This window comes from Peromyscus californicus, unplaced genomic scaffold (genome assembly GCF_007827085.1).
Source record: "Peromyscus californicus insignis strain IS unplaced genomic scaffold, ASM782708v3 Scaffold_7__1_contigs__length_154581171, whole genome shotgun sequence".
NCBI lineage: Eukaryota > Metazoa > Chordata > Mammalia > Rodentia > Cricetidae > Peromyscus > Peromyscus californicus.
The window spans coordinates 62920554-62939883 of NW_026294595.1; the positions used below are offsets into that span (position 1 = coordinate 62920554).

Below are 19330 nucleotides of genomic sequence, written 5' to 3' on the forward strand. Positions count from 1 at the left end.
ACTTTCCTTTTAGCACTGCTGTCATTGTGTTCAGTAAGTATGTGTATGTTGTGCATTTACTTTCATTGAATCCTAGGAAGTCTATAATTTGTCTCTTTATTCCTTGACACAGTGGTAATTAAATTGAGAGTTGTTCAGTTTCGAAGAGTTTGTAGGCTTTCTTTAGTTTGCATTGTTGTAGAACTCCAACTTTAACCCTTAGTGATCTGATAAGATATAGGGTGTTATTCCAATTTTGTTTTGTATCTGCTAAGACTTGCTTTGTGTCTGAGGATTGATCAATTTTGGAGAAGGTTGCATGAGGTGCTGAGAAGAAAGTATATTCTTCGGTGTTTGAGTGATATGCTCGGTAACTATCTGTTAGTTCCATTTGAGTAATAACATCTGTTAGTTCCATTACTTCTCTGTTATTTTCTGTCTTTGTGCCCTGTCTATTGGCGAGAATGGGATGTTGAAGTTTCTTACTATTAATGCATGGGGTTTAATATGTGATTTCAGTTATAGTAATGTTTCTTTTACAAAAGTGGGTGCCCTTGTTTTGGGGGCATAGATGTTCAGAATTAAGACATCATCTTGGTGGATTTGTCCTTTGATGAATATGAAATGTCATTCTCCATCTCCTTTGATTAATTTTGGTTTGAAGTTTATTTTGTTAGATATTAGGATAGTTACACCAACTATCTTTTTAGGCCTCTTTGATTGGAAAATCTTTTCCCAGCACTTTTCTTTGAGATAATGTCTATTTTTGATGTTGAAGTGTGTTTCTTGTATACAGGTGGGATGGGTCATGTTTTCTTATCCATTCTGTTAACCTTTTTCTTTTTATTTGTGAGTTGAGTCCATTGATATTGAGAGGTATTAATGACCGGTGACTGTTAATTCCTATTTTTTTGTTGTTGGTGCTGGTGCTGGTGATGGTGATGTGTGCATGTTTCCCTTCTTTGGGTTTTGCTGGTGTGGAATTGTCTATTATCTGTGTTTTTGTGGGTATAGCTGACTTCCTTGGGTTGGAGTTTTCCTTCTAGTACCTCCTATAGATCTGGATTAGTGAATAGATACTGATTCAATTTGACTTGACTTTGTCATGAAATATCTTATTTTCTCCATTTTTGGTGATTGAAAGTTGTGCTGAGTATAGTAGTTTGGACTGGTATCCATGGTCTCTTAGAGTCTACCAGAGGTCTCTCCAGGCTCTTCTGGCTTTCAGAGTTTCCATTGCAAAGTTGAGTGTAATTCTGATAGGTCTGCTTTTATATGTTACTTAGCTTTTTCCTTTGCAAGTTTTAATATTCTTTCTTTATTCTGTATGTTTGGTGTTTTGATTATTATGTGGTTAGGGTACATTTTTTTTCTGGTTCAATATATTTGGTGTTCTGTAAAATTCTTGTACTTTTATAGGTACATCCTTATTTAAGTTAGGAAAACTTTATTCTATGATTTTGTTGAATATAGTTTCTGGGCCTTTGAGCAGGGATTCTCCTCTATTTTCCTATTCCAAGTATTCTTAGGTTTGGTCTTTTCATAGTGTCCCATATTACCTGGATAGTTGTATTAGGAATTTTTCAGATCTAGCATTTCTTTGGACCAACAAATATGTTTCCTTTTTTTTTTTTTGTATCTTCAATGCCTGAGATTCTTTCTTCCATCTCTTATATTCTGTTGATGATGCTTGCATCTATAGTTCCTGTTTGCTTACCTGGGTTTTCCATTTCCAGTATTCCCTTAGTTTTTTTTTTTTATTATTTTTATTTCCATTTTCAGGTCCTGAACAGTTGAATTTTTTTCCATCAACTCTTTTTGTGTATTTTTCTTCTTGGTTTTCTTGATATTCTTTGATTTATTGATTTCCTCCAATTTTTTGGTTGTCTTTTCTTCCATTTCTTTAAAGATTTTTTTTCATTAAGGATCTCTACTATCTTCATAAAGTCATTTCTAAGATTATTTTCTTGTACTTTAGCTGAATTGGGATAGCTGGGTTCTGGTGGTGACATTTTGCTCTTTCTGTTATTAATTGTGTTCTTACACTGGCATTTAGGCATGTGGATTTGGGATAGTTATGAATCTAGGTGATGAGTCCTGTGTTTGCCTTTGATGGATGGGTGATGGTTATTTTGTTCCTTGATTTCTGTTTCCTACCTGGTCTTCTGGCCTAAGTGACCAAGGGTTTTGGTGATCAGTGAGTCTTCAGGTTCAGTAAGGTGTCTCTGGTGGGGTTTTTGTGGCCTTGGGTCCCTTGATGTGATTTGGCTTCTGGTAAAGCCAAAGTCCTCTTGTGTCTCTAGATCAGGCAGCCTCCTGTAAAGCCTGAGTCTTCTCAGGTACCTAGGACCAGCATGGCCTATGGTGGAGCTGTTGGATTTTTTCTTCAGACTGATGTGTACTGTATGGAGGCCTATGGCACCTGTCTTCGAACTGATATAGACTGTGTTTGGACCTATGGAGTCTCCTGGAGTTCTGGGGAAGGGCTAGCCACAGGGATAGTGATGAGTCAGGAGGGGCTGGGCAGTGGTGTGGGCTGGGGTGCAGAATCCAGGGGGTGGCTGCAGTCTAGATGCCAGGTGGGTTACTAACCCATTTGTCAACCAGTGAAGGCTGCAGCAGAGTAGTGAGAATCCTCTGTAGTTGGGAACAAGGTCCAGCAGTGGTGCTGGTGCTGAGATAGGAGGGCCTGGTCAAGACCGTCACTCACCAGTTGAAGGTGGTAGGTGGTCTGTGCCTCACTGGGGCTGAGGGCAGAGCCCTGAGCAGCAGGGTCAGGGATGAGTTGGGAAGGCATAGACCTGGGGAAGGGTTGCCTCCAGGGCAGAATCCAGGGAAGGATGCAGCTCTGCTGGTAAGCGGGTCACTCACTCTTTCTGGCAGATGTAATCTGTGCCAGTGGTAGAAGTCTGCTGCTACTGGGGATGGAAGCCCAGCAGTAGCAGGGCCAGAGGAGAGCTGGTATGTTGTTGGCCTGGGTAAGAGTGGTGAGGGGACAAAATCCAGGGAGACTAACAGTTCAGCTGGCTGGTGGGTCACTTACCCATTCTGGCTTGTTTTGCCTGGGCCTACTTGGTGGGAGTCAACTGGGCTTGAAACCCCAGGCATCTCTTAATTCACTCAAGTTAGCAGTTAAGACCACCTATCAAAATGTTAATTTGCTTGAGAAGTATTCATCACAATGTTACTTTGCATGGAAAATAAAGCATGATGATATGATTTTAAGTATTTTGAGATGAAGAAGTTCTTATGCATAATTTTGCTTTGGTCAATAACAATCACAAAAGAAAGGGAATGAAAATGGATATGTAACAGACATTTTACAATAAATCTTACAATAAAGCTTACAATCATCAATTTGCAGTCTAGAAGTAGAGAAATGCTTAAAACTATAACCACTCTCTGGGAGTTGAGATATAAAAGGGAATAGATCATACTACGGAGTTCCCACAAGGAATACAGAGTTGCAGATAGCAAAGGATATAAATAAAAAACAATGCCTACAATGCTTGAACTGCCAGACTATAGCCAAAGTCCCTCTGATCCAGGAATCCCCATTGGTGTGGGGACTACTTAAACTTTTTAACTCCAGATCAACAAAAGTGATCACATACTCATCTAATAGGTCTGTTTTTTTCAGGATTCCTTGATTTCTGAAATCTATCTGGAGGTATTTTCTTTGCCAGCTCAGCCCTGAACTCATATATCTCACTTCATTTTAGTCTCACTTCGCATGAAGTCTGCACAACGTACATGAACATATTTGGGATTAACTATCAACTTTTTTACTTTTTGACATAAGTACCTTTGTGAATGCATGACACATTCTGAATACAGGAAGACAACTTTTGTTAAGTGAATTTTCACGCTGATTCACTATTTAAAAATTTATACAAAATGCTTTATCTTAAGATACAGTTACAAAAATAACTCTATACAGCAATGTTAATTTGAAGTAAACATTGTTATATTGGTGTTTGGATAAAAATTAAAACTGGTTTTGATGTATGTTTGGTGAGGTATGGGAAAGGAGGGAGCTACTTTTGGGGAGGGTCTAATTCATTTGGCTTTTCACATATCAAATATCTGCATGTACTGAACACTTCCTTCACTATTTATCTTCTTCTGAAAATAATGCTTTTTGTCACATGCTTTATCATTGCATATAAAATAAAACGTCAGTCATGATGTAAGATAAGTAAATAAATTTTAAAAAGATAAAATAAATGCATACTTAAAAGTTAACAGTTTGGTGAATGAATAACATGTTGCAAAATGAGCAGACATAACTATCTATAACAGTTGCTCAGGTCCTAGATGTTTCTGAAAGGCCCAAGCCTTGATAGCCTCTAAGAAATTATTCTCCCAGACCTCCAGTGTCTGTACTGTGGCTTTCTCTTTTTTATTTGTCATTTATGACATTTTCATAATAGGAGTGAACCCAGGATTTTGTGTTTGTGAAGCAATAACTCTACCAGTAAACTATAATTCAAGCCCTCTTGTTGTCCTTGGAGTATATTATATTCTATCTTTTAAATGCAAATTCTCATAATTTGTTAATTACCTCTATTGTTTCCTTATTGAGGTATATAAGGGTGGAATAAAACAACAGGTAATATAAATAAATCTAGTTGCTTCTGAAATTTTACATCCTGATTATTTAACAACATCTTTGAAAAACAGTGATTTTTTTTAAAAGGGGTATTCAAAATCATTAAGTAAAAATGTAGTTATAAATTCATATAAGACTGAATCGTTGGCATGGATTTTTCAGAAATTCTTTCAAGGCACACTTTACATCTTTGTTCCTAAAGCTGTAGATGACAGGGTTCAGCATTGGTATCACTAGGGTGTAGAACACAGAAGCCATCTTGTCAGTGTCTAAGGAGTGGTTGGTCCGTGGTTGCAGATACATGAAGAGAAGTGTGCCATAGAACACAGTGACGGCCACCATGTGGGAAGCACAGGTGGAGAAGGCTTTCTTCCTTCCTTCAGATGAACGAATCCTCAAAATTGCAAGGATAATGTTGAAATAGGATATAAGAACAATAGTCATAGAGAAAAACAAGTTTGTCCCTGAGAAGAAAAATACTACAGTTTCTGGAAGGTAAGTGTCAGAACAGGACAGGGCTAACAGAGGGACATTATCACAGTAAAAGTGGTTGATTACATTGGAAGAGCAATAAGATACAGAGAACACACAAGGTGTCACAACAAGGGCTGTGAAAAAGCTAAAGAAGTATGTGAAGGAGACCAGCAGAAGGCAGACCCGCTGAGACACTACCACCATGTAGAGCAGGGGATTGCAGATGGCCACATAGCGGTCATAGGCCATCACAGCCAGCATGAAGATCTCTGCTACAATGAAAACCAAGAATCCTCCAAGCTGGGTAGCACATTCATAGTATAAGGTGGTTTTCTTACTGACTAAGAAGTTGACCAGCATTTTAGGTGCAATGACAGTGGAGTTTCCAAAGTTGATGACAGCCAGGTGTCTGAGGAAGAAGTACATGGGAGTTTGAAGTCTTGAGTCCACGGTGGTGAGGGTGATGATGCCCAGGTTTCCTGCTGCTGTCAGCATGTAGATGACCAGGAAGACAAAGAAAAGTGGCACCTGCAATTCTGGACGGTCAGATACCCCCATGAGTATGAACTCAGTGACATGAGTGTGATTCCCAGGAGCCATTTAAATTGTTGTGTTCATCTTTCAAGGTGAAAAAAAAATTAACCGATTATCATTTTTCTCTCTTACATAATAAATTATTAAATATCTCATTCACAGTTATTTTAATTAGCATGACAAGCCTTTAAGCATGTTAAATTAGTTACTTTTCCCGTAATTGTGCATAAATAAAAGAAGTATTAAAGACTACTGTGTCTTCAAAGAGTCTTAGACAACTGTTAACATTGATTTTATTATATAGATCATAGCATCATAAATTACGTGAAGTATGTGCATGTGATTATGTACACACACATGCAAACACACACACACACATACACACACACACACACACACACACACACACACTCACACACACACTCCTATTTCAGGCATAAAAACAAGCAACCTGTGAGGAGTTGAGCCAAAGAAACTTTGGATTTTTTGGTTATTAGCTTTTCATTAATCTTACTTTTCTGACTCAGTTTCTTGCACACAGATCTATTCCTCCATCTTATGTCTTACTACAAATCTCAATTCTCAATCCTTATTCATAATTCATTTTTTCTGCCAGTTCCATACAGTCCTGCTATGTTGTTCTGACTTCTAGTTTTAAAAAATCTGTTATTTTCTTCTTGTAGACCTTTCTGGAAATTCAATTATAGATTAATCACATTCTCTTTGCATTGTTTTTAAGCATCTTAACATATTTTAATTTACCATTACCAGTGTTTTTAAGACTGATTACCACTATATATCTCATTCTACCTGATAACTCACAACCATACCTCCAACTACCTTCTGTGTGCTTGATTACTGGCTTGTGAAATCATGCTTCGTTCTATTATTTAGTTTCTGGTAAATTTTGATTGCTTTGATTTAGAATGGTAGAACACTAAATAGAAAAGTTTCCTTATATTGGTAAAACACATAATTTTTCTATGAAATTATGCTAAGGATTTGTAATAAGTACCATACTATTCTACAGGTTCATTTTGGAATACAAATATATTTTTATATTTAATGATCAATAAAGTAAATTTATCTAAAATCTATGTAAAATATTAATGTTGTTATAAAACATTTTGACTATGATTTTGTTAACTGTGACTGACATGTTTGTTTGATTAGTTATTGTTTTGTCTTTTTTGTGAATTTTAAAAATAATTGTTTTTTTATATTTTGTAAATTTAATGTTAAAATGCAAATACAACAGTTATATCTACAATTGATCTCAGTACTACTTAGTGTTGCTCTCCTGCTTTGAATATGATGGCAAATTTCTTGAATAATTTTTTTTTTTTTTTTTTTTTTGGTTTTTTGAGACAGGGTTTCTCTGTGTAGCTTTGCGCCTTTCCTGGGACTCACTTGGTAGCCCAGGCTGGCCTCGAACTCACAGAGATCCGCCTGGCTCTGCCTCCCGAGTGCTGGGATTAAAGGCGTGCGCCACCACCGCCCGGCTTTCTTGAATAATTCTTAATAGTAAATTTTACCTTACTACCTTACTAAGGACATTAATGTTTGAAATATATATAGTAAATATATTATAATTTTGTATATTGAAAACATGGAAAATAGAGTAGATTGCTAAATAATTGTAAAAGTTAGGTAGAAAGTACTGTAATATATAAAATAATAAATATGTAGGATATTCTGTTTCAATGCAATAGAAATTTATATACACACACACACACACACACACATATATATATATATATATATATATATATATATGCTTACTTTCACACTGTACTGCATAAATATGTGCAAAGATTACATGACAGTAATGAGTAAGTGATTTTAAAATTAGGGCATGTTTTATTAAACAATATATGCAGTAACAAAATACAAACTAAATCTGGTGGGAATGTTTGAGTATAGTTTGTTCAGTGCATCACACATGAATTTGTAGAGTTGATGTGTCTGTGTTATATCAACTCTCCCTCATATTTTGTGTCATGCCACCATAGAAACACTTGTTTTATTAGAAGGCCAGCTTATGGTGTATAGCACTGTGATAAAATTTATTTCAATGGTGCTAATTCCTCTCTAATTGTTACATGTAAAATTCTGAGTATCATTCACTCTGACATATAATGTTTTCTATAAATGTGTACTTAGCTTAACAAGAATCAATGGCACCATCAGCAATTATTTGGCTAAAAATTTGTGCAATTACCTTTGGAAGCAAGAGTTTCTACATATATAATTAGCAACAAGGCCAATGACATTATGATTTGGGAAAGTAAATATCACTGAAATAGCCATGCTGTAGAACTGATCAAGTGTTTTCTTTTGCTCTTGTCAAAATCTTGCTCGACTCATCACTTACCCTTTATCTTTAGAGATTTGACTTCATGTTATTCAACCATATGTTATCTTCAGGACAGAACCTGACTTTCTCTGTAACTCTGTCTACTCAAATGTGAACAAAAACACTAACCCTTAAGCACTGGTAAATTGTTCTGCCCTCCATTAGACAAAAAGGAAAAACTCACCTTTTACTCTTAGTGATCTTGTAAGAAATTTTTAGAAGCACAGCGTTATGTATGTCAGAGACTCATGAGGTGTCTCCTGTGTTCTGTCAGTTCTAAAGCAGATTAAAAGCCTCTCTGTACTCTACGGAAAGTTCCCTTCTTTACTTACTATCATTTCCTCTGAATAAGGAGCTCAGTCTAATTTATCAATAGTGATGTTGAATGTAACTAAGTACGACTTTTGTCCCTTGATACAGAAACCATAGATAGAAGCTTGAGTCTAGGAGAAGAATTTCAGTCTTGACCAAAATTTTGATTATTTGATTTGACAGACACTTGGACTCTGAATTCAGATCAGTAAATAAGTAAAATACTTGGCACAACCTACCTATAAAAACAATCTACTAGAACCTACCACCAGTATGACCTAGTGGATATATGTGAACAGTTTTACATGTGTCTGTCCCTAAAGATTTCCTCATTGAAATGTATTTACTTGTTTACTGAAGTCCCTGAACATGAGACATGAATTTTCTAAGTATAATGTTTGATTCCAGAGGGAAAGAAAGACAAATGGCAAGCTCGTTAGTAAGTCCCCACTCAATTTTTCACATTAGGTGAAACGTGAAAGCTGCCCACTGTTTCATCTGAATGTTCAGGTTAGCAGGTGGATGCAAAGATTACATCAACTAATTCTTTCTTTGTTTCTTTTGTGGTATTTCTCTGTACAACATATTAAGTTGGATGTACTGAGTGTCTCCCTGGGAAGGAGATCTGTCTTAGTTATAGTTTCTATTGCTGTAAAGAGACACCATGACCATGACAACTCATAAAGAAAACATTTAGTTGGGGTGGGTCACTTACAGTTTCAGAGGTTGAGTCCATTATCATCATGGTGGGGAGCATGGTGGTGTGCAGGCAGGGGTGGTGCTGGCTACATCTTGATATGCAGGCCACAGGAAGTAGACTGACACACTGCTTGGTATCCTGAGCATAGAAAAGCTCAAAGCCTGCCTCCACAGTGATACATTTCCTTTATCAAGGCCATACTCACTCCAACAAACTCAGACTTCCTAATAGTGCCACTCCCTACTAGCTTATAGAGGCCAAATACATTAAAACCATCATGTGCTGTGGTCTAGAGATTGAGTTTTAAATATAGGATACAATGAATGTAAAGATACTATTTTGCTCCAAGAGCAAACCAAGGTATATGAGACTTAAAACCCATTAGCTACATAGTATATATTATACACTAAGAAATTGTATAGTTGCGTCATGCAGTTGTAATTAGTTTAATTCTTCTAGAAGTTAAAAAATACACAATTTTAGTTTGGCAGAAAAAATTATAGGACTAGATTGTTTCATTTTCTATAACATTTAGTACATTTTTCCATTCATCTACACTTAATTTCTCCATCAAGTCACCTACACTGAATTTGAGCAGGGGTAGAACTATTTTTATTGAGAAAAACTTCATTTGTCATTTTCCTATTATATTTTCAGATTTTTGTATTTTATTATATTTTATTATTGAAAACAATTTTTAAATTTAAATACGTATTGATCAAATTCTTCTGCTCCCCCAAGTTCTTCCAGACCCTCTTCCTCCTCCCTACCCACTGAAATTTAACTTCTTTTCAACAAACAAACAAAACCAATTCAACAGTAAAACCAAACCCCCATAGAAACAACAACAAAAATTTCACAAATGTATAAAGAAATAAAAGTTCACAATAAAACTGTGGCATCCATTATATGTTTGTCAAATCTTCTCATAACGAAAAATAAGATTTATTTTTTTATTGTGTGTATGCATGGATCTGTGTGTAGATATGTGCACATGAGTGCGGATGTCTGCAGAGCACAGAGAATGGCCTTTGTTCCTGAGAATCTGGATTGCAGCCAGTTGTAAGCAACCTGACATGGGTACTCGAAACAGAGATCAAATTCTAGGCAAGGACATTATGCATTTTAATCACTGAACCATCTTCCCAGCCCCTATAATTACATTTAGAAATATTTTGCACATATTTTCTTCTGTTCAGTATCATCATGTATGTTTATGTTCACATATGAGCCAGTGTGTATGTATAAAGGTCAGAGGACATCTTTCAGGAATAAGTTCTCTCCTTCAGCCTTTGGTGAGTCCTGGTTATTAAACTTGAGTTGTCAACTGTGGCAAGTGAGTTTATCCACTGAGCCATCTTACCTGTCCTCTATTCCTAATGTTATAATGTCTAGGAATGAAAACATATTACATCACCACTATTCCTTATTCTCAAATCAGCTCATGTTTTCATAGACACCCTAAGTTTCTCTAATTTATTTTAAGTTTCTTGTTCTAGCCAGCATTTTTATTTTGAATGACATTTGTAAAGAATATTAAATTCAGTGGAACAAGTTTTCTTAGTACTTATTTCATCCAATTCTGTTTATTGTTTATAAAAATTATAGACTATAGGAAAATATATAAAACATTTTGAAGTACTCATGAATTTACATAATAGTAAAATACAAATTGACTTTCAAACTAATTGATATGACCAATTTTAAACATCATCACTCATTATTCTTTGTGGTCTGTTACTTGATGTGATATCAAAAGTGACCTTATTTATATTAGAAATGTGTTATTGGGGCATATTTATTTCTGATTGTCTCCTCAAATGTTGATGTTAGTAATTTTTATCTTTCTCTGAAATATAATTTATATGTAGTCACTGAAGTTGATTGATAGAAATAAAATATGTTAAAATTTCAATAATTTAAATATTTTATGATTTAATGGCTACCAATGATGAATGGTGTAATTTTACTTTTTCATGTTGAACTTTCTATTACTAAATTACAGTATTTTAAAAATATAAACCTATGAATACTTGGCATTTAACTGTATAATAAATTCAATTCTGTTATCAACTGTTTCATCTCTTCATTAAGAGATCTCAATATGACTATTCATACACTTTAATTATTCCAAAAAATACTTACTTAGCAATTGATTGGTGGCACAGATATATTTGGTACATTTTGCAAATAAAATGGCATGAAATTTAAGGAGGAAATACTTTTGTAAACCTTGATGGATTAGGATGAATATGTTTGAGGAATTTACACAATACATGAAAATGTATTTCTGTAATATATCGCTGTCCTTTTGTTAGAAACATAGCACATTTTTATTTGTGAGATTATACCTGCTCTCACAAATAATATAATATAATATAACACACCATAATATGTACAATAAATATGATTATGATATATTATATTTGGTACCATCAATAAATGTATTGAATCCAATAGTGTCCTCACTGTTGCATGAGCTAAATATAAGGATATCTTTTCAACAGAGTACAGCAACAATACTTCATACATTCAGATATTATATGCAAGAATAAAGACAGCACAACATTTAAACTATTTTTATTATTTTGATTTAGAGAATTAAATTATGTAGAAAGAAGAGACAATAAAAGATAAAAATTGAGTTGTTAAAAAAAATAAATAAAAGGAAGATTTATAGAAGCCTTTGTAGCAGAACTTAAGCATCTATCTGAAGTGGTACATTCACTTAAAGTCACATATACAGGAATTAGAAAAAATAGACACTACAAACAAGCTACAGGATATTTGAGTGACAGAGTATACCAAATTAACCAGACCTAGGGGCATCATAGATGAAGTAATGTTGATGATGAGAAAAAAAAAAAGATGCCCCTCATGGGATGGGGCAATTAAGCAAGGTCTGCGGTGATTTATTAGCAAAGCAGGGGAACTTGCTTTCTTACTCTGTGATCAAGTAAGATTTTCATACAACTCATAGAAATGAGTGGATCCTAAAAGGTAAAGAAGATGTTTACACGAAAAATGCAACAAATGTATCAAGAATACAACCTCCGTTTAAGCCCTGCTATAAAGCTCTGGTTCTTTCTAAATAGTACAAAGCTATATCATTATCTTGTGATCTTTATACTGTAAGAATATTTTGAGTGATCATGTATCTAATATTGTTAGAAATATAATCTAACCCTCTTCAGTAAAATGGAATGAAATCTATTGTTTTCTTCAGGAATTCACATAGAGAATTTAGATGTTTGACTACCAGGGAGAATGTTGTCATTTAATTCTATGTTGATCCTTTGTACTTGCTAAGTATTTTTGTGGAAAACAAAAATTGAAGGACTTCAGTCCTACCTGTATTTCAAAGGAAAACACTGTGTATTTTTTTCCCTGTCCTATGAAGGGCATCTTTTACATCTTTGTTCCTCAAGCTGTAGATCAAGGGATTCAACATGGGGATGATTAGGGTATAAAAGATGGAAGCCACTTTGTCAGTGTCAAAGGAGTGACTGGATTGGGGCTGCACATACATGAATATCAAAGTCCCGTAGAAGACAGTGACCACTGTCAAGTGAGACCCACAGGTGGAGAAAGCCTTGCGTCTGCCCTCAGCAGAGTTCATCCTGAGAATGGCTATGAGGATGAGCAGGTAGGACACAAGAACAACTAGGAGAGAGGAAATCAAATTAAAAGCTGCCAAGAACAACATTATCACTTCAATTTCTTGTGTATTTGAGCAGACCAAAGATAACAAAGGGAGACTGTCACAGTAGAAATGACTGATGATGTTGTAGCCACAGAAAGACAAAGTGAAAATCTTAATTGTGATTAGAAGAGCCACAGTTGTGCAGTAAAGATAAGGAATTACCACCAGCACCCAACATACTCTTTTTGACATGATGACCATATAAAGCAGAGGCTTACAGATGGCCACATAGCGGTCATAGGACATTGCAGACAGAATAAAGAGTTCACAAGCAATGAACAGAAGAAAAGAGGCTAACTGTGTAGCACAAAGGTTAAAGGATATTCTGTTTTGACCAACAATAAAATTTGTTAACATTTTGGGTCCCACAGCTGTTGAATAACCAAGATCTGTAGTAGCAAGGTGTCTGAGAAAGAAGTACATAGGTGTTTGCAGCCTAGAATCCACCATGGTGAGGACAATCATGCCCAAGTTGCCCACCAGTGAAATCAGATAGATGATGAGAAACAGTCCAAACAGTGGGGCCTGTAGCTCAGGGTGGTCAGTTACTCCCATCAGGATGAATTCAGTCACTACTGTGAGGTTGTGGGTCTCCATCCTAGCTTATAAGAAAGCCTGTTCTGATTAGAGAAATCAGCATCATAAATAGAGTTCAATTATTGTTAATTGGAGGAATATTTATAAAATATTATAGGTAAAATAAACCTGATTTTTTTCAATTTTCAAAATTTAAAAATCTTTAATATGCATATATAACATACCTCCATATGCTTTCAAAAACAAAAACAGATGCAGTTTGCAAGAATGAGTCTAAACTAGAATTGTGCTACAAAATAACAATTCCCAGTAATCAGATTGGTCAATACCATGTCATCTTAGAGCCTTTCTCCAGTAACTGATGGAAACAGATGCAGAGATCCACAGTCAAACATCAGGCCAAGCTTCAGGAGTCCAGTTGAAGAGAGAGAAGAAGAATTCTATGAGCAAGGGACATCAAGATCATGATGGGGAAACCTACAGAGACAACCAAACCAAACTAGTGGGAACTCATGAAATTTAGACCAACCCTTATGGAGCCTCCATAGGACTGGATTAGGCCCTCTGAATAAGCAAGATAGTTGTGTAGCTTGATCTGCTTAAGTGGCACCCTGGCAGTAGGATCAGGATCTATCCCTGGTGCCTGAGCTGGCTTTTTGGAGCCCACTACCTATGGTGGGACACCTTGCACAGCCTTGATGTGAGTACTCTATTGAATGTACCAGGCTCTGCTGACTCTCCATGCGAGGCCTTACCTTCTTGTAGGAGGGAATGGGGGCTAGGTTGTGGGGAGAAAGCTAGAGAGGCAGGAGGAGGGAACAGGGGGATCTGTGATAGGTATGTAAAATGAAAAAAAAAATCATAATAAAAAAACAAATTCCAAAATAACATAATTCAATGTTTACAAATATTTGGGTTTTTTGTTTTTTGGCTGGCAGATAAATATCTCCTCATATCTGGTGGCTACAACCCACCTAAGCTGTGAAATATCCTATTTCACTGAATATTTAGCCTCTAATAATATTTAGTGTGATATTTTACTAGTTTCAAGATTTGCAAACCTAGATAGATGGAAGATAAGGAGACAGTAAGGAAAAAGATAGCTGAAAATAGAGATTGGAGATATAATTTATTGACATATGTACTAAAATAGTGTTTGAATATGTTAAAAACTTTGGATGTCACTTATGTAAATTTTATTGCACTTTTTTATACTCTTTGTTCTTCATTTCTATAAATATAAATGATTGCGATATATAAACAGTATATTTAGTAATATCTCATAAGGCATATACTAGTCATCCTTCAAGAGCAGCTAAAATATATACAAAAAAATCTACCACCTCTCCTTTTAAACTGAATTATGAAATACTTATACTTACAGATATAGTAGCTAAAAGTATTAGCTTGTAAAATATATTGAGTAGATGTGTAATTTAACTATAGAAAATCAAACTCAAATTGGGTTTTATGAAGGAACTAAAGAGAATATATTCAGATACATATTCCTGATGTATTTGAACATAGTATATACACAAAGGTAAATTTTGGCAAATACTTCATTGAAAATACTTTTTAGCATGTTCCAATCTGACATACCTAATCATGGTTTGAAGAAATGAATGATGATTTTATACAATGTTGTATCTATTCTTCCCCAAGAAATTTTCAAAAGTCACATGTACATACTGGTTTGCATTTTTAGCCAGGGCATAAACTCACCACAAAGAGATTGTGTTCACAAGTGTTTTTGTACATCTTGCTGGTTAGTACTGAACTCTTTACTGATCTGAAATGATAAATAGCTAGGCAATTAGGTCAAGCATCTTGTTTTTCACTGGACCTATTTCAGGCCTTATCTTCACAATGCCAAGAGTATATAGATTGTGTGCTGTGTTTCAATTGCTCCTTGAATATTTGTATAATCATTAAATAAATAATATGTGTATATGATATAAATGTGTGGTCTTATGAATTTTTTTTAAGGACATATTTCAATATAATCTTGATAACTTTATTTGCATATTATAGTCAAGCACTTATAAACATATAAAAATGTCTGAGGAAATTAGGAAGAATGATTTTTAGTATTGATTTAAAAATTAAGACTCAAAATTCTCCATGTATAAAGGAACAAGAAGTGTGTGGTTTATAATAATCAAATTTAATACTTCATATTCCACATATTTTTATATGGTAAACAACACTATAAATATAAAATCAAATAAAAGATTAAATTGCATGGATAATTTGATATGATTTGAAATCTTCCTGTGTATTATGTACACAATTTTTTGGCAAATATAATCCAGAACACATTGGAGGTAACTTCTAAAATCATAGGATATGTATATGAACATACCCCACATCTCACAGATTAAAAATATATAGGAGTCGAAATTATCAGTTTTGTTGAATATTATAATTACCCACATTGACTGAATAAGAAGAGATGACAAATAAGAAGACAATTCATAGTGAGGATGCTAGACATAACTGGTTGTGTAATCTATAAATTAGCAGTAAGGTCAAATGCTTTACAGTGTTATGTAAAAACACTATATTTAATTTGCTTTACTCACTTAAATGTTGTTTATAGTTTATGGTCCCAGATACCTTCCATATATGAAAAAAATATTAAATTATAACAATGAAATGCCTTAAATAAATGCTTTGTTTCCATTTTATTGCTGTATTTTGAAATGTTGAAAACTTAAAAAAGAAGCTGCAAAACATAAATAAAATATTTCTAAAATGGTAGTTAAAGCTGTATCCTATCTATAGATTTAAGAGTCAATACAAGAGCCAAACATGTTTTTCAGAGTTATTATCTTTACTGAGTATTGGAAGTCTGCTTTTCAAGCACTAAAAAAAATCATTATTAAAGTGTAGAACAAATTGTCATAATCATAAAACTGGAAAACTATTATGTCATATTCAAATAATGCTAGGCACACCTTTGATGACTTGGACATTTCATTTGCCTCTTGAATAATTTAGAAATTAATTACATCTATATATTTATAAAAAATAGTATTATTGTTTCAGAGAAGCAAAAATAAATGAGTATTAGACACAAGAATGTGATATGGACTCCTTGAATTTCACATTCTGTCATAAAAAATCAAGACAGTAAATTCATATTTAGATCATATTAAAAATTTAAACTATGTATATATGGCATATTTTAATAAACTGTATACGAAAATAGATTTGACAAATAAGTCATCTAAAGCTCTTATTAGCATATATAAAAGCAACATGTCTTATACTTGATTTGTGAAAAATAAATGAATAATAAATGAATCAGTAGGTCTATGATATGTATACATATAAATACTCTTGGTGTGATAAGATTTCTGAATAATTTTCAAAGATGCTTAAATAAACTGACATTCTTTAGATATAAGTATTAAAAATTAACATGAAGAAAAACTGAGAGCATCATAGAGAATTGAGAAAGCACATAATTGGTATTAGAAATGGACACTTAGAAATTGTTGGGAAAGGCTGAGATTTGACAATAATTGAAATCACTGCTGACATAGAAGGCTGTGTCGCACTGTTACCTGTATGAAACCACTGTCTTGAATTCCCAGTGTAGTTCTTAAAATGGAGTTTCTAAGGTCAATTTATGTGTTTTTCGAAACCACAGAAACGTCTCCCTATGGATCTTCTAAGCAAATCAGTGATTGCACCTGAATAATTTGAGCATCTAATGATATGTCTAGAGGTTATAAAATAATTGTCAAGGAATGCTGTTATGCAACTATGACCTTATTTGTTTATTTATGTATCTATCTAATTTATAATCCAAAAATCTACTTATGTAAATCTCTCCATATGTGTTGGTACTGGGATCTTAAAAATATTAGTAATCTCACATTCACTATAGTATGTGTACTAGCCAAGATTTGAAAATTCATTCTAGAATTAATAAATAGAATGTCATTGGATATTGCAAATCTTAATGGTGAATTAATTTGAAATGTTTGATAGCTTGCTTAGACTTGCAGAGAACATGATGAATGAGCTAAGACAAACACATAAATGCAAATTTTGCATGGGTCCCATTAAAGTAAATAAACAAATATTGGATCCACCTGCCCAAAACACAAACACAACACACAAAAAAAGAGGGAAGTATTTTCTTTGGCCAGATCAGAACATGGGATGGTATTTGTTTAGAGTTTACTATTGTGCCAAACTGAAGTTACTAGTAAACAGACTGAAGTGTCAGGTGTGAAGAGTTACAAATGTGGAGACCTGCAGTGGAAGTCTGGGCCAACAGCCATCAGCACTCTGAGTACACTTGATACAGTTTAACATTTTGCTTTCGTGAATACACCACACGATCACATCAAACAGGAATGGAACTCAATCATATGGTTCAATAGATATGGGAATTTTAAAAATGGTACTAGTTAAAATGGAGTCAAGAAACTAAAATCATCTTTATCATGAATAATTCGCAAAAATAAACACAACAGAAAAAAAAAAAAACCATAGGTTTAGAAAACGTATTTCTAGTTCCCTGAGGAAGTGAGCGATTGGAGAGGAGTGATTACCAAATCACTTTGAAATGGAAGTGTTTGTTCTGATTTGGCATTATTTTGTCTTAGTTTCAGTTTTGTGGTTTTATTCTGTTGTTATTTTGTTTGACTTTTGTGGTTGCAGAGAGAGAGTGGGTTAGGGAGAGTGAAAGGAAGAGAGAGAGGGGCAGACCCAGGGGCAGGGACAGAGAGAACATAAAATTGGTTAAGTAGGGTGGAGGGGAGGTCCTGGGATGGTCTGAGTGATGGGAAAAGCATGATCAAAATATATTTCATGAAAAAAAAATTAGTGAAAATCAGAGTGTAATATCCGAAGTTACATCCATAAAGTCTGATTGATGTGACTAAACAAATGTGACATGAACAAAGAAGCCAGCGATGATCATGTCAAGCTGGATGGGGAAAAGCACACTAGGCCTCCTTCCTGCACAAAGAACTAGAGACAACAGAGGAAAGCTGGGGAAACAGAGGTGACTTCCTCAGGGAAGAGCACAGTGATTGCTTGCTCAATCCCAAACTGCCAGCTCTGTAAACTTGCACACAAGTAATGTTACATGGACTGAGAAGATTATATTTAGGTATATATATATGCATATCCTTCTACACATATGCATGCATTAGTAAATAGTGAAAAAAGAGGCCACACATTTGAAGGTGAGAAGGGAGAGTTTGGAAAAAGTAAAAGGAAGGGAGAAATGTTTTAATCAAGTTATCATGACAAAAGTTTCAAAAACAGAATTTGACCTTGAGGCAGGTGGTGGGTGCATAATATCAAAATGCAATAATCACCACTAAGATTGTTTATGGCGTGTGAATTCACCTCACTAAATTATTATTTCTTCAGCTTGCTTATTATTTTACACATTATTTATTTAACTTTTTGAGACATAGTTATCTTATATTGAACCCTAATAACTTGTCGGCTTTCCCCAAGATAAATTTATGCTTTGCATTCTATCAGATTCCCTCTGTTGTTAGCAGTAAGCACTAGCAGGTATCACTCTAATGCAAGGTGTCATAGGTGAGTACAAATCTACGTACTCATCAATAAAATCCAATGAGTTAGATATATTTTAGACATTATTGTGCTTTTTAATTTAATATCTTACACTACAAATCCATAGTTTTTGTAAGGTGGATATTTTCAAACTTATACAAAGTTTGTTAATTTATCTAAAATTTATTTTCTTCTTGGATAAAATATAATGCTGTTAAATATTTTATCTTTTGTTTGTTACTTTATCAGCTGAGTTGAAATGGTTGCATTATTGATGTCTTGTCCTTGTCTCTCTGAAGTGACCAACATGTAAACTTTTTAAAAACTATAACATTATTATAGTATAATACTATCACATCATATATTGCATATACTATATAATATATCATTATAGTATAATACTATAGTTATAATAATTATATAATATAATTGTATTATGTGATAATTATATATTACAGTTAAAATATTATACCTTAATATTATTCTATCAAAATTATAAATCATGATCAAAATATACACAATATCTAAAAAAGTTTCTCTTTTGTGAGTATATGTGCATTTATCTATTTCATC

The 19330-nt window shown here is 34.1% G+C and overlaps 2 protein-coding genes across 2 annotated transcripts; both read right to left on the reverse strand.

Moving 5' to 3' along the window:
• Nucleotides 1-4717: 4717 nt before the first annotated feature.
• Nucleotides 4718-5665, reverse strand: LOC128101624 (olfactory receptor 8J3-like). Its single transcript, XM_052724896.1, has one exon. The coding sequence runs from the start codon at nt 5663-5665 to the stop codon at nt 4718-4720; it is 948 nt and encodes a 315-aa protein (XP_052580856.1).
• Nucleotides 5666-12325: 6660 nt separating this feature from the next.
• On the reverse strand, nt 12326-13267 carry LOC128101453 (olfactory receptor 8K3-like). Its single transcript, XM_052724565.1, has one exon. The coding sequence runs from the start codon at nt 13265-13267 to the stop codon at nt 12326-12328; it is 942 nt and encodes a 313-aa protein (XP_052580525.1).
• Nucleotides 13268-19330: the final 6063 nt, after the last annotated feature.